Below are 15287 nucleotides of genomic sequence, written 5' to 3'. Positions count from 1 at the left end.
ATTGTTAGTCAATTAAATTGGCTTCAAAATAAATTAGTTGAACAATCACAACAATTGTTATGTCTGTAAAATATTAATTCCAAGTCCTTCAAAGGGATTGGAATTGGAATTGAGTATTGGAAATTGATTTAAAAAAGAAATTGAAAAACAGAAATTGACCCCAACCCTGATAATTTGTTTAATACAATATATTTGATGTAAATAAATCAAGTTTTCTCTGAATGTAGATTGCTACTGTAGCAATTCAATATTGTAAAACCCTGCTGAAGGTTATGGTTTGTATTGTACAGAGTATTTTATTGTAGCTACACTATGCGTTGCTCTTAAACACAGAATAATACATTTCTAATTTTCTTTCTGGTTCTTCTATTATCTGTCAGCCTCTGTTTGTGTAATCAAAAGGTGAATGTGCTGCAGATGCTTTTTTTTTCCTGCTTTCTCTTAACCTGACCTTTGGACAGGACGATCTTTGCTAATAAAAAGATGGAGAGAGAGGGGTGGGGACAAGCTGCTTGGAAGAGTGCCAGAGGCACAGACACACAACAAAAACAGGGTGGGGGATGTTTAGTAAAGGAACAGAGCTGCAGACATGACCTGGTCAGCCTTGATTTGCAGCCCCAGCCTGCCAGTTTTGTAAATAGAAGTATGCCGAGTGAGAGCGAGATTAGCATTTTAATGAGATTGCCTCGCTAATAGTCCCCCTCCCCGCCCTTCTTTTTTCCTGATTCCTGAATGGAGCAGTAGAATACAGACACACACACACTCAGTCTCACTCGCTCATTCACAGCCATGTTGACGCTTGCTTGGTCGCATTTTGTGCAGCTGCTTGCACTGGATACAAAATAAGGAAACCAAAGGACATCTCTTGAGAGGAATCTATAATTGAAGGGCTTTCTTTTTTTATATTATTATAATTGTATCACTGCTTGCTTGCAAACATTGTGCTGTTTTGTTTTTTTCAAGAGAACTCACAGTGGGGATTTATATTAAGGCTGCTGTGGATTCCTCAGAAAGAACAGATGTAGTCAAAGAAGAGCCCTTTTATGAAATAAAGGAAAAACAAACATCTATGGTCCTGGTGCTCCAGCTCAGCCTAACTTGATGGCTTGGATGCAGTGAAGCTTTTGACTGCTGTAACCTGCCCCCCGCCCTCTCCTTTCAGCACCCTCTTTCTCATTGTCTCTCACACACTCGCACCCCTCCAGCCCCCCTGCCTGCCGGAGTGCACGTTGCAGACAGTAGGGGTGGGGGGACAGTACATGCAGGGGAACCAGCCTGGCCTCTATGCGCTTGGACCTGGCTGGCCACCGGGCCCCGGATTGAGAAGCAGGTGCCGTCTGCATGGAGAGAAGTGGCTGCAGCCCATTCCCCATGTGCTGGGCTAGAGGTACCCACAGCCTTCCATTACTTAGTGTTTACTCGCATCCACCTTCTAATCTGTCAGATACACAGTAACTGAAGGAATCTGGGGAAGAGCAATGGATTTTATATGAAGCATTTTTACTGAACCTCCCTTGCTGTTCTGTCCTTCCACGTGGTTTTCTGTTCTGTAATGTGATTGTAGTGGAATGGCATTATTGTTTGAATTCGGAGGTCTGCTACAGTACATTATCAGGTTTGATTTATGTTTTGGCTTTTGTTCTGCTGTACATTAATTGCATCCTTGTTCACTGCAGAGGTGATGAAAATATGCCTCCAGTATGATGTAGCTTGCTGTCTAGCATTATACATTGTTTTATTTGAGTGTATTGTGGCTGTTTTCTTAATTGAGACTGTATCTATTACTCTGCCTTGTTTTTAAATACTCTTCCAGAGGAGCCAGCTGATAAGTAGGACAAGGGATGTCCAGTTTCACATTCACAGCTTTCTTTATGTTGAATTTTGGTCATACAGTAAAAAGAAAACATTTTGGTTTTGCTTTATTTATTTATTTTTGCTTGAATTTGTCTCCAAAGTGGTTCTAGGAAAAGCTTTCTTTTTAATGCCCTGGCAGTTGCAATATGTACAGATTAGGGATGGCTGAATACTGGCGATCAAATGTTGCTCTAATGAGCAGCTACTGCAAAGGGAACAGTGGGAGTTTGAAATGCATTTCCCTGCCACTAACAAGCAGCCTGTGTGCTCTGAAGCAGGTGCTGTCTGACCAGGTCTGAGGGGCTTTGTGAGGGACAGGGGGGCTGTATCTGAGGCTACAGCATTGATCTAACTATAGTGTACCTGGAACTGTTAGTCCTAGTTCAAGTTTGCTTTGTGAGGGACAGGGGGCTGTGCATATACAGCATAATATGTGTTTTTAAAAGATCACATAGGGGGGAAAAAGGTCTTGATTCCGAAGTTTAAAGCTTTAAAATGTAAAATAAAAATGTTAATCCTACAAAACTAGTAACTAACTTTATTATTATTTTTTTACTGCAAGTTGGATACTGTTTTCCTTTCCAGAAGAATCGTGCCCAGGGCACCCTTTTAACGTTAAACAAACTTTTTGGTCTCATTATAGTAAAGCAATACTGTGTGCTGAAGTTGCTGTACTGGACTACTACTCCAACATACAGGTTCAACCACAACATTAACTTTTAATCTTCCCCTCTCTGTCGACTAAAAGGTTCAGTTTAAATGACAGGTCAGCTGACTTTAGATTCTGTGTTCCCAGAGGCTTTCCCCTGAGGGAGTTTGAAAAGCTGTATCTGACATGATTGATTATACAATGGGGGCTATTGTAGACTTCATTTACATAAACAACAATTACTGTGCTCGCAGTGTACTGTAATTATTGCAGTGAGCGACTAACACAATTTGTCTTTGCTAATCACTCTGAAATTAAACAGTGGATTCCTATCTGACTTCACTGTGGACCAACAGTAACCTGGACATTACAGTATGAACAACAGTATGCTGTACTTTACACTCGCCTTGTTGCTCATCGCTGTAGAGCAGAAGAACTGTGTGTGAGAGAGAGTTCTTTTTGGAGACGGAGGAAAGGATAGGCTACTGTACAGTATTGATTGTCCTGTTGCTTGTTTGATTTCTCAAACGGAGATTGCAGCATTGCTGTGTCTCTCAGGAAGCAACTAAACCCTTTGGACCAGAAAGCAAGCATTGATGTTGACGCAATGTATGTTTTGGGTATCGTAGGACTGCTACAGTGTCTGTCTACCATACATCTATAGTAGGTCAGGTTCTGTTTGTATAGTATCCTGCTTTACAAAAACAGTGAGATTAGCACGCCACATAGTTGATACAGTATTTGTGTATTTCAGTATTCATCAAGCAAACTTCACTAGAAAGAACCTTGAAACAAAAACTGCTTAAAACAGTCATGGTATTGTGTCATTAAATATAAACATACTGTTGGCTACAGCCCCTTATTGCTTGATTTATGTCTTTTTTAATGTAGCCTAGCTACTGTATGAACCGAAATTGCACATGTTTTGCTGTTTGTTTATTTATTTACAAGTGTATGTATTATTTATTGATGGCATACTGTCAGTATTGTGGGGAATTATTCAGCGCTTTTATTGTTCGCCTCTAAGGTTAGCTATAAATTCAAACATTTTGCACACTCTTAAGGGAGGTATATGCTATACTGTATATTGGCAATTGAGGCAGTAGTTGGCAGTTCTGAAATCATTCCTCCCCAAAGTAAGATCTACTGTGCTGTTTCAGTTGTGTAAATATTGAGTAAAGATCCACTCTCACTCGAAAGCTTATATCTTTTGACATGGTGGAGATCGCCAGCCTTGAATAAGAATCTTTCTAACAACACTTGAAAAACAAAGTGTTAATGAAGCAAAACGTTAAATGGCTTGGTGGGAATGGGCCCTGTGGTATTACAGCCATTGTTCTTTTTTGTTATTTTATTTTTATTTCCAATAGAGGGAATTCAAGGAAGCCTTCACATTGCAGGTCAAGCTAACTAATTGCATGCCTGCAGGGCAAAATACAGCCCTGGATTCAATATGCAGTCCAAATGAGAAAAAAATGAGGATTGGGCACAGGTGGCCTCTCTATCCAGGGGGCTTTACATGTAAATTGCTTCCATCTGTATTCCTTTTAACTGTTCCAGAAATTGGGACGCAGTGGCACTGTGCTGGGGCAAAGGGACAGGAGCAAGTGGAATGAAACCGTCTTTTTTTATTATTATTATTTTTTAAAGCTCATTCTCCCAATAAATTCTATGTACTTTTCAAAAAAGTAAAAAAAAAATGAATGCATTTAATTCTCTTTAAGCCACTCAGATATATATCTAAAGTTTAGATATTTACAGTAAATTGCACAAAGCATAGTAGGCCTAATGTAGTTTTGCATATTACCTTAATTAAAATGCTCCATCATAAACACAATTCAATACAAATGTTCTGTAACACAATACAAATAGCTTAATGTTGTGTTTAACGTTTTGAAAGTTTATTTATGCTTTTCAATTTTAATTTTTTTTTTCTATTGGAGTCTCGTAAGTCTGGGGCAAATTTTAGCCTGGGTCCATGTGCCAGTCCTGGCTCTGCAAGACAAGCTGGGATCGCAGTTTAGCAGATAGACATTAAGCACTGTAATGTTTGTGTGTGGTTTTGGAGAGCTCTGGTATTTTCACAGGGGCAGGGAGATCAGATGATTGGAGTCTGTAATGTTGGCGGTTAGAGGCCTGCCCTCGGTCAACCTAGCTCTCAATCAGACCTGGACACAACTCCAGTTGTAATTAATTGAAATTACAATTGTAATTGTGTAATTTGTAATTAATTGCAATTCAATGTAATTGCAGTTGAACCTAGGCACACCTGCGTAATTGTAATTATACCACATACTGAATGCAATCATTCTCGGTTCCATTCCATGTTGTGTTCTACATTGAGCGAAAAGTATTCTCGTATTTTCAACCACTTTTAGTGACACTATTTGTTTGAAAGAATAAGTTATACAGGTGATGACTGCTTGGTTATTTAAATTAAGTAAACAAGTTAATTTCTGTAGCTATTTATAAGTAGATCTTCATGTTATGCCGTTTTGTCAGCCAACATTCTATACTGCCCTTCATCCTGAATTCAGATACGCTCTGACGACCCAGTGCACTGCGTGCTCGGTAGCGTGAGTGTTCTCCTGTGTTTCACTTGAATTGATGCAGGAATCGTTTAGGACGTGGGCATTTTTAAGTTAGATTTGAAAAGAGACGAAGTATCACCATAGGCCATTGAATCTACAAGAGCTTAAATGACACTGCTTAGTCTCCTCAGTACTCCGAGCACGAATCACCCTGTCACTGCACGGTCAAAGGAAGCTGGTTTTTGCTTCTTCATTTTCAAAGATACCCATTTCTGGTTCTTTTCCTTACTACACATTTTGCGTAGCTTTTTTTTCCCTATTGTGTTGACCTCAAAATCCTAGGAAGGTTTGTTAAATGAGATGAAGCCCTGTGCCAGGATATGCAGGAAGGACGCCCCCCCCCCCCCCCAACCCACCACCACCTTCCCAGCCATCCAGCCCAAGTACTTTTGCAGATTCAGTCCAAAGAATTTCTAAGCTGTTGTGTGATGGCCAGCTTGCCAAAGGCTTTTCAGTTTTATCAGTGTTCAGTGAAGCTGAAACAGGGGTCCAGCATTGATTCAGCTCCTCCTTTGTTGGACCTCAGTCAGCTAATCTCAGGAAGAGCCAAATGTACCCTTTGTTTTCCTCTACCCAGTTGGGCTACAACAACCCAAAATTGTACAGTATATGCTATAAAATGGTGGTTTCTTCACACTAAACCTGTGCACAGTAGTTAAGATACAGTACTGTAGCTGATGAACTTTGTCATGATTGTAAAACTGTACTGCGTACTGAATGCCTTTTTTGTTCAGTAATTCTGCAAACCCTTAGCTTAAATACCATGATTGATTTGTAGTTATTCATGTATTTATTTACTTGGAATTGTTAATCCATAAGAAAGTTTTAGAATTGTTTTTAGACATACAGCAGTGTGAAAATTACAGCTAAGGGTGCTAGTACTTACTCCAGTAACAAATGTTGAAATGGTGTATAAAATGAGTTCTGTTTTATATTCTGTCGTACTGTAGTATATTTATATACTATTTAAGTACACTGGGGATATCACTAAAGGGTTCAGATTGTACTGTATTAAAAACAGTAAGGTTGTGGTACTGCGTCTGTCTCTTCCCAATCTAGCTGTGGCTTCATGCGTTTGTCTCTTCCTAATCTAGCTGTGGCTTCATGCGTTTGTCTCTTCCCAATCTAGCTGTGGCTTCATCAGTCTGTCTCTTCCTAAGACTGCTGTAAGCATTTTTGCTGTACAGTGGATTTGTTTTTCAATACAGGTTTCTGCTTTGTGAGAGATACTTCTTCAACGCCTGTGGGTTTGTTTGTGGTGACACCAGGGACAACCCAGAAGACTAAGCAAATGCAACATTGTTGAACTTAACCCAGGTATTTGCAGTACCTGGGTTAAATTCACAAGTAAATGACAGTTATCTGTTGAACTTAATGAACCTGAAAACCTCCCTGTTTGGGCTATATTAGGCTTCATTAGGACCTTTTCATGCTGCAGGGGCTAGTCTGCTACTGTATGGAGCCAACGATCGACAAGACATTTAAAATGTTATTTGTATTACCTGTACTTTATCCTGCCTCAGGCCCCCCAAGAGTAAAGCATAATGAGAATAAGTAAGGAGTGTGAGATAGCTGAGCCCGCATGTCGTGAACAGGAGGCACTGCTAATCAGCCTGTCTGCATCCTCACAGTCCTTATGTATTTAAGTTGGGAGATGAATAAAAACTACATAGATCTCATGAAGCTGCCTCTGCTGCCATCGGCCAAGACTAGGAAACTAGTTGAAAGATGCCCAGAATGCACTTCCTGTACAGTAATGCCACCACTCTGAAGAGACAGGAAATCGGAATACCAAGTTAGTTCCACATTCAAACAAAGAGCTACAGTACTGTAGGTCTCTACTGCATTTCTGAACATATAAAAAATCAATTCGTTTCTACACTCACTGGTCACGTGGAATGACATTTTTGTGTAAAATGGTCAGTATATACAGTAAATTATTGTTCCTGTTTAGAAAATGCTTTGAACATAACATTGACCTGCGTTGTATTGCAGTGTTTTACTATGTTGATGTTTGCTGTGTTGTTGTGGTGTCTGTATTTTATGATGTTTATCATGTGCTACCCTCTTGGCCAAGTCACCCAATAACACATTTTTCTATTAATACAAAAAAAAATTAAAAAGTGGGCAGATGTTGCTGTCTGTAGGGGTTTCCATAAAAACAGCTGGTCCTCAGAAAACACCCCTTATAGTTGTATCCCTCCTTGTGATCTGCAGTTGACCTGCTGGGCTCAGGGCATTGTCATAGTGATCACGTTTTAAGACCCTTTTTGTTTGCTGCATCATTGTTCCCACCAGTGTTGCAGTATTAATAATTAATGTGTGTCCCTGCCAGCTACAATTGGCCCTTTACGATAGACAAGAATAGGGAAGTTCCTTTAGTCTGAGGTTATCAGCAATAGCCCTGGTGAGATGTTTTGTGTGTGTGTGTCTACTACATTATTAGCTTGTGGCTGCAAATGTTACTATTGTAGCATTATTTTTTTGGTTTTGCCCACGTACCAGGAGGATTCAGCGTGTATAAAAATAATGATTACTGTTATTAGAAGTACAATGCCTCATTTTAGGGATTTAGTAAGATGTTTAAAAAAATGTGTGTCCTTATTTATCCCCAGCCCTTTTGCAAAAATAATGTAATATCTGAATAGCTTTGCAGTAATTACAATTTAAATATTGAAAATCTAAACAAGCAAACAACAAAACATTTAGTGCTGTATAGCCCATATAATCGTACTTCATTTTACACAATAATAATTAAGCCTTAAAAACCAAGACGGCTCAACAGAGATGGATAATGTGTTTAAATATTTAAAATTTGGCTTACTGTGAAATTGAATGCTTACCAATTAAATTACTGTGTATAAATGCTATTTCTCTTTAAAAAGACACTGGACACTTCCATGTAGTGAGCAGCAAAACTCTTCCACTATAACACATTCTCTGTGTTTGACCTGGCGTGCTGTCTGCTGTAGTTCTATGCGAGGTGAACAGTTTTGCGCTGACACGGTGTTGAGGATGTTCTGCTACTGTCTATGATTTTCTGTCAGGAAAATGAACAGGCATAGTGCAACAAAGCAAACAGCCCTGTATAATCACAGCCATTTCAAACTGAAGTGTGATCCCCAGACTGGAGGTGCTGGCGCAAGTGTGTCTGTCTTCTGTGTGTTACAGGAATTCACATCCCATCTGCTTCAAACAGCTTGGAATAGTACTAAAAGGCTAGCTCTCTTCTCATTGACAAAAAAAAAAATCTGTCAAGAATCTTTGGACTCCTGCTTTCTTTTTTTCCTGTAGGGAAATGATTAAAGTTTACAAAATCTGTTTGCAATATGTTGTTGACCTCAAATAAACCAGATTTCAAAGAAAACATGGGCTGGTCTTGTTTTTAGGCCTGATACTGTACTTGCAGTGTGTTTGGCAAGCTAGTGGTTAACTAGCAGCACGGCAGGTACGATACTGCATAGCCCCACCCCACCTTGGAGGAGCGCACACTTCTTGTTTACAGTACTTTGTCTCAAGCCAAACGACTTGCCTGCAGGACTGTGTGTTAGTAATCGTGCTTCTTTGAACCAGGAAAGGTATTGCCAAATACCTGAGAGGGTGGTTGCAGGAGACAGGAATGAACGAAGGCCCTGGAGCTGTTGATTGTGGTGATTCACTGTGCTGTTTGGGGTGTAGGGATCAACGTGAGATTCAGGATGTGACGTGACTAGCAAGGAAAAGAACCAAGAGATGTTTCAGTTGTTTTGTTGAAACACCTTCAACACAGATGTAGAGTAGACCGCACATAGTGTTATCTTGCTCTATATTTGAAAACTTATGCTGTTTTCAGAGACCTGTGTTCCATCCCCCCGGGACTCCGGCATACCGTGTACCTGCTGGCCCTTTCTCCTCAAAGGTAGGAACATAATACTGTGCAAGAGACCGAGTATGATACAGAGAATACAGCAGCAGAACAGGGAGCCGCTGCTTCTTTTTGAAGAGAGAGAAACAGGGTATTCATTGGGTTTGATTAAGGTCATCCTAATGGCAGTCTAATAGGTTGTAAACTAATGATTGATTAAAAAACCTTGACTAGGTGTGTTGGTCATGTTTTCTTTTCTTTTTGATCTGGATTGCAGTGTATTTGTTTTTGTTTTTGTTTTATTTTGTGTGGGCCTGGGTCAGTGGTTTCACACAGTAGAGAATATGGACTGCATGTTTTTTTTAGTTAACTTTCTTTGGTTTGTTATGTGTAGCTTTCTGTTACACTGTTTTTTTAGTTAACTTTCTTAGCTTTGTTATGTGTAGCTTTCTGTTACACTGTTTTTTTAGTTAACTTTCTTTGGTTTGTTATGTGTAGCTTTCTGTTACACTGTTTTTTTAGTTAACTTTCTTTGGTTTGTTATGTGTAGCTTTCTGTTACACTGTTTTTTTAGTTAACTTTCTCTGGTTGGTTTGTTATGTGTAGCTTTCAATGCAGGGTTGTTGTTGGGGTTGATGGTCTTGGTTTATTCTTAACCATTAGAGCAGCACTGTAACAATACCCCCGCTGACCCCACCCTGGCCCTGTAGGAACATGCTATTGTAGCACAGCGGAGACGTTATCAGGCATTGTTAAAATGAGATGTTTAACCCCTCAGCCAGGTGTTCCATTCTGGTAATGTCAGTGATGAGGCTGGAAGGGAGAACGTCATAAAAGTAATAATTCATTAGTACAAAAAAAGAATGTTACATAACACCCCACAACACAACAGAAAACCCAGGGGTTGTGTGGTTTGAGGCAGTGACAGGGAGATGTGAGGTCTTGGGTTCAAACTGCATTTCAGCCACAGACCACTGTGCAGTCTTTACTTTTCTTTCTTTATTATTAACAGCCGCAAATGAAAATAGATTTGCAGATTTTAATTACATTTATTGAATAATTATGCCACGCTGCTGTAACTATTAATGGCAGCAGGCAGAGCAAGTGGCCGCTTCTGCCCCAGATATGCCTGTGTTTCAAGGAAGAGGCAGGGAGTGTTTCGACAGTCTTTGAAATATGACTGGTGGTGACATCACAAATAAGGGTTAAGGATGCACTGATCCGCAATGATGAAGGGCAGGCAGGCAGGCAATACTCTGTTATAAGGCTTCTAATTAAAAAAGTGTTTACTCTGCTTGTACTACAATCCTTTTAAGATGTAGCTTTATTCAAAATCTAGCATGGACTTGAGAGGCGCACAGTAGTTTTTATTATTTTTGTTTATTTTTTTTACCCTTGATGAATGTAATTAGAATACTGTCTTAGAACAGAGTTATAAGTGTACAGCATGTGGAATGTTACAATGTACCGGTAACTTTTTTTTTTGCATCTTGGATTAATTAAATAACTGACCCTTATCGCTCCTTTAAGCCATTGTAAACTGATTCATGGTACCGTGGTGATTCTGTCCTACTCGTGTACAACAGAATTATTATTTTATTATTATTTATTTCTTAGCAGACGCCCTCATCCAGGGCGACTTACAATCGCAAGCAAATACAAATACATTCAAGTGTTACAATACAAGTAATACAATAAGAAGATGGTTGAATGTACTGTAAGTGGTACAGTTAAACTTCTGGTGTTGTGACACTATCAACACAAGTGTTGATGATCTATAGCCCTGGGAAGGGTGCAGATTTGAGCTACTGTGGTATGGGAGTCCTACAATGTGGGAGCCTACATTATATACAGTATGGTATCTGCTCTGATGTGCAGCATTCCCTTCTGGACTTTATCAAAGTAGCTCAGGGACGAACCTTCAAGCATCATGTACAATAATGCAAACAGTGCTTGTATTAGGTATATCACCCTCACTAAATACAGTATTTTCTGAAGTTGACTTTAAACATAGGTTGGATTCAAAATAAATGTTGGTGGGTGGTACTGTACCATAGAAGGAGCTACTTTGAATGATGCATTCAGTTTTCTGGGTAAATGTTTTCTATACTGTGCATCTTGAAAAAACATACCAGCATCTCAATCACAGGAATTTCCTGTTGACAGAAGCAAAGAGAGCATTACTGCATGCTGAAGTAATTAAATTGTTTCAAATGTGCGTTATACCAGACTTCAGTGAATAGCTATTGTTGCTGTAAATGGCATCTGTACTCAAAGGAAAGGGAAATGCTACATTTAAATAAAAAATAAAAAAAAACATAGCAGATCGTACAATACAGCAGATAAACATGCAGACAACCAGGGCTGGGGTCAATTTCCATTCCCTTTTAATCTATTCCAACGTTTCATCCATCACAATTGCAATCAGCAGTATTCTTCTAAAATGTGCTTCTCACAGTTGAAGTCATTAAATTGAAGTCATTAGTCAATTAAATTGGCTTCAAATGAAAGCAGTTGAGCAATCACAACAATTTTGTCTCTTAAAATATCAATTCCAATTCAAATTCCTTGGGAATTGGAATTGAAAAACAGGAATTGACTCCAACCCGTCAGACAACTGATTGCATGATGGAGAAATGTAACAGAATGACAGTTGATACTGGAGGAACGCAAAAGATAAATCAGAATGTAGGCTATACTGTGACGTTCAGCCAGCCTCTTGCATCAGATTCTTTTCACTGCATGTTTCTATTTTATAAGTCTGTTTCTCTTTTATAAGATGCTTAAAAACAGCAAAGGAACACTAATGTACTGCATTGTGTGGTTGGATTCTCAGAGATGATTAATTCTGTATCACAAAGTGCATAATCTAGATGGATTAGCTAAACTACTAACCGACAATGACCTTCGTTAACCCTTAGATACTTTTCAAGCCTGGATTGCACAAATGGACATCCCCATATGTCCATGTTTTTTTGTTTTTTTTTATATATAATATACAATTTGTGTTTGTTTTATTCTCCATGTTCTATTAATCTCATTTTTGGCAGACTGCTGTACATTGCATTTGCATGCCTACAACACAACAGAAGCTAGTCATAACCTGCACAAGTGTAGCCCGACATGGCTGTTTCAAAGCCATCTTCGGGTTTCTAGGTTGGCAGATGGTGCTGCTAGATCAGAAGAGGTCTCTGGGTGCTCCGTGGACATTAGAGATGTAGCCTAAATCAAAGAAAAAGCATGTGCAACTTGCATCCCTGTAGATACTGCTGTAAATATCAACTTGGATTCTCCTTTGAATGTAGCCTAGATATTGTCCAGTTAACTTTGTAGTAGACTGTTACAGTATGTAACTTTTTTTTTTTTTTTACCCATCATCACCCACTACCCTGATCATAACACAACTGCTTATCTGAGTCTGTCTGAGATGGTGTTTGCTTGAGAGGTCCTCTTTGTACTGTAGCACATTTGAAAGAAATTAGGGGTATTTTTCGTATTAACAGTGGTGTCATTTTATTTACAGTAATATTTGTTTACTGGGGATACAAAATTCAGTATTGTTAGGCAAGCAGTTTTCATACAATCTAGTACATGGTTTCAATACCATCACACATGCAGTACATCCAAGCTTAACCTTACCAGAGCTCAAATTCCCAGTTCAAATATTTACCTACTTTTAGATTTTTTTTTGTATTTTTTTTATTTTAAGATTACTAGAATTGCAAACTTTCTCTCATATATCTCTTTTTTTGTATTTTATTTTCCTCTGCAGAATATGACAGACACCTAGCACCCAGCAAAGGCATGGCAGCTGCTTACCTCGACCCGAACCTGAACCACGCCCAAGGCTCGGGAGCCAAGTCCCGGCTGAGCACGGGGATGGAGCGCTCCGCAGGGGCCCTGGACCGGGTCCTCAAGGTGTTCCACTACTTCGAGAGCAGCAACGAGCCCTGCAACTGGGCCAGCAACATTCGCCATGGGGACGCCACTGACGTCAGGGTGAGTGCTGCGCGTGAACACACAACAGGCAGGGACACTAAACTCCCGTTGCACAGCAGTGTGATCCATTCCTGGTTTTACGATAAGTCTAATCAGACACACCTGAGCGTGTTACATATACACTGGGGATAATCAAGCTGATAGTAAAACCTTGAATGGATGAAACTGCAGTGCAATAGGAGTCTTGTTTCCATCCCTGCACAGACTAGGGATGTTTTCGTGATTTGTTCCAGCTGTTTCGTTTTGTTTATAAGAGCTGTCGTCCAAGCTAGAGAGAAGTGTTTAAGAATCGCTTATAGCTGTTGATTTTTAATAATTTAATTACTGGTTTATTGTAGGCCAGCCAGGTTGTGCTGAACACATTTTGCTCTCTGTGCTTGCATGGCTAAGTAACTTCAATTACGACACAGCACAGTGACTGCAACAGCAGCTGTTCTCTACTTAGACTGCTAATGATGGCTGAAAACTAGATATAGTCACTGTAGAACACTGTGCTTTTTATTTATTTATTTGATAAAACTATTCCAAGCCCTGAATATAAAACATTCACTATTGTGCTGAACCAACTGTACGCCTTCCCATCCAACTTCCCATCCAACTTCCCCTGGGCATACAGTTTGTTAAAGCTGCCACGTTCAGTAAGATATTGACTTAAACATTCCGTCAATGTGTAGATATAGTTGACTGCAGCCTTTGTCGATATCGTCTTCTTAGTAAGGATTAGCAGCTGATCCCTGACTGCCAAAACCATTCCCATACTATCCTAGGGGAGATGTGTTTTTGTTTCGAGATGCTAATTAAAAAAAAAAAAGTCTGGTAATGACATTTTCTAGAGCATATGTGCTCTGTCCTATAAAGAATTAAGGTGCACAATGGATCGAATCAACAACCCCTAGTAAGCCATCAGTAGCAGGATGACTTGTGGATCTGTCAGAAGTTTAAATTTGACTTGGTAGTATTATTGAGAAGCCCCCATCGTGGTTTGTGTTTCCAATTTCCAGTGTAATCATAATAAAATCAGGCTGCATTGAAGTGCCAATAAATAAGTAATCACGGGTTGTCATAGATTGATGGTGTATTATTTTGTTCCTTGTGCGAAGTCGGGGTGGCGGGGGTTGTATTGTTAGAGACTCGCAACTTACTTGAATTCATTAGCAAAATGCTCATGTGGCAAAGTGCCCCGCCCCTGTGTGCATTTGTGTGATCTGTGTTGTATGTTGCGTGCGTGTGTTAATGTTGGTGTATAGATTGGTACACGGGATATAAACGGGTCTGTGTTTCACGTGTGTTTAAAAAGTGTAGATTTGTATTTAGGCACGAGGAGAGCACAAATCACTTCACGTGCTGGTTAAATGTAATATGTGAGCACGGGGTTGCACAGAATTAATTCACGTGCTGGGATTCAAGTGAATAATTAATTAGTAATTGAATCCCAGCACAACAGTATATATAGACACGTAGCACTCAGTCGGGGGTTTGGTGTTCGGTGAGTGGAGAACGAGTGTGGAGAAGGAGAAAGTAAATAGTAAGAAAGTAAGAACGTAAATAACTGTCTCACTCACCGTGTTTCGTTTGTCTGTCTGTGCACTGTCTGTTTACTGTCTAGTCCGTTTTGTTTACCTGTTTATTTTGGCGCAAGTGCCGTGTCCTGTGTTTTTGGTTGTGTTTAAAACCTTTTATTTTCTGTTTATTAAATGCTGAGCGCAATCACGCGCTCAGCTTAAACCAAACTCCACATCTCTGTCGTTTGTGTTCCTGTCTTCTGGTCTGACGTCACCCACTCAGCCATTCTTGTCACAGCTCAGTACGTACAGTAGCAGGTTACAGGCATATAATTTTTTTGCCACTTTCAATATTCTGCTTTAATTCATCGCTGACAGGCACTTTTTAGAGGGTGTAGGTGCTGTAAAGGTAATGAGATTCATCAACCCTGTGAGCCTTACAGGAGTGGAATGCAGCACTTAGCTGATTTACATTTGACACGCTTTCTTTTGTAAATTTTACCCTTATGCAGTTTCAGTGAAGGTTTGCTTTACTGTATGTGCTGTACAGTGCTTGATTCTGGATTTCACAAATGTGTTTATTTCACTGTTAGGCCATACTGACAGTGAATTGCCCTCAATATTTGAGATTACTGTATGTGTCAGATATCCAAATTAGTTATTCTAGGACATTTATGGAAATGTAGCACAAATTAACAGAACAGATTTAATTGGTTCCAGTGGTCAATCGGGTATGTAAAAATATCTTATCTCCGAGGGAGTCGTTATACTGCATTGTAGCTGCTTTATTAACATTGGGGCATTATATATTAACAATGTCAGGTACATCAGTGTGTCTAAAACACCAA

The 15287-nt window shown here is 39.6% G+C and overlaps 1 protein-coding gene across 15 annotated transcripts in view; it reads left to right on the top strand.

Moving 5' to 3' along the window:
* Positions 1-15287, top strand: part of LOC117435256 (focal adhesion kinase 1) — a 182364-nt gene that overhangs the window by 76140 nt on the left and 90937 nt on the right. For 13 of the 15 annotated variants that reach the window (XM_059010376.1, XM_059010362.1, XM_059010352.1 and 10 more), the window contains one exon: positions 12711-12937. In XM_059010376.1, coding sequence (XP_058866359.1) covers positions 12711-12937 — 227 coding nt within the window. Of the gene's footprint in view, positions 1-788; positions 1388-8671; positions 8993-12710; positions 12938-15287 lie in introns of those variants that run through there. The other 2 variants (XM_059010407.1, XM_059010398.1) reach the window with 2 other exon arrangements.

Source organism: Acipenser ruthenus, chromosome 3 (assembly GCF_902713425.1).
Source record: "Acipenser ruthenus chromosome 3, fAciRut3.2 maternal haplotype, whole genome shotgun sequence".
NCBI lineage: Eukaryota > Metazoa > Chordata > Actinopteri > Acipenseriformes > Acipenseridae > Acipenser > Acipenser ruthenus.
Note: the sequence above shows the minus strand (reverse complement) of the source record. Positions and strands in the feature narration are given on the sequence as shown.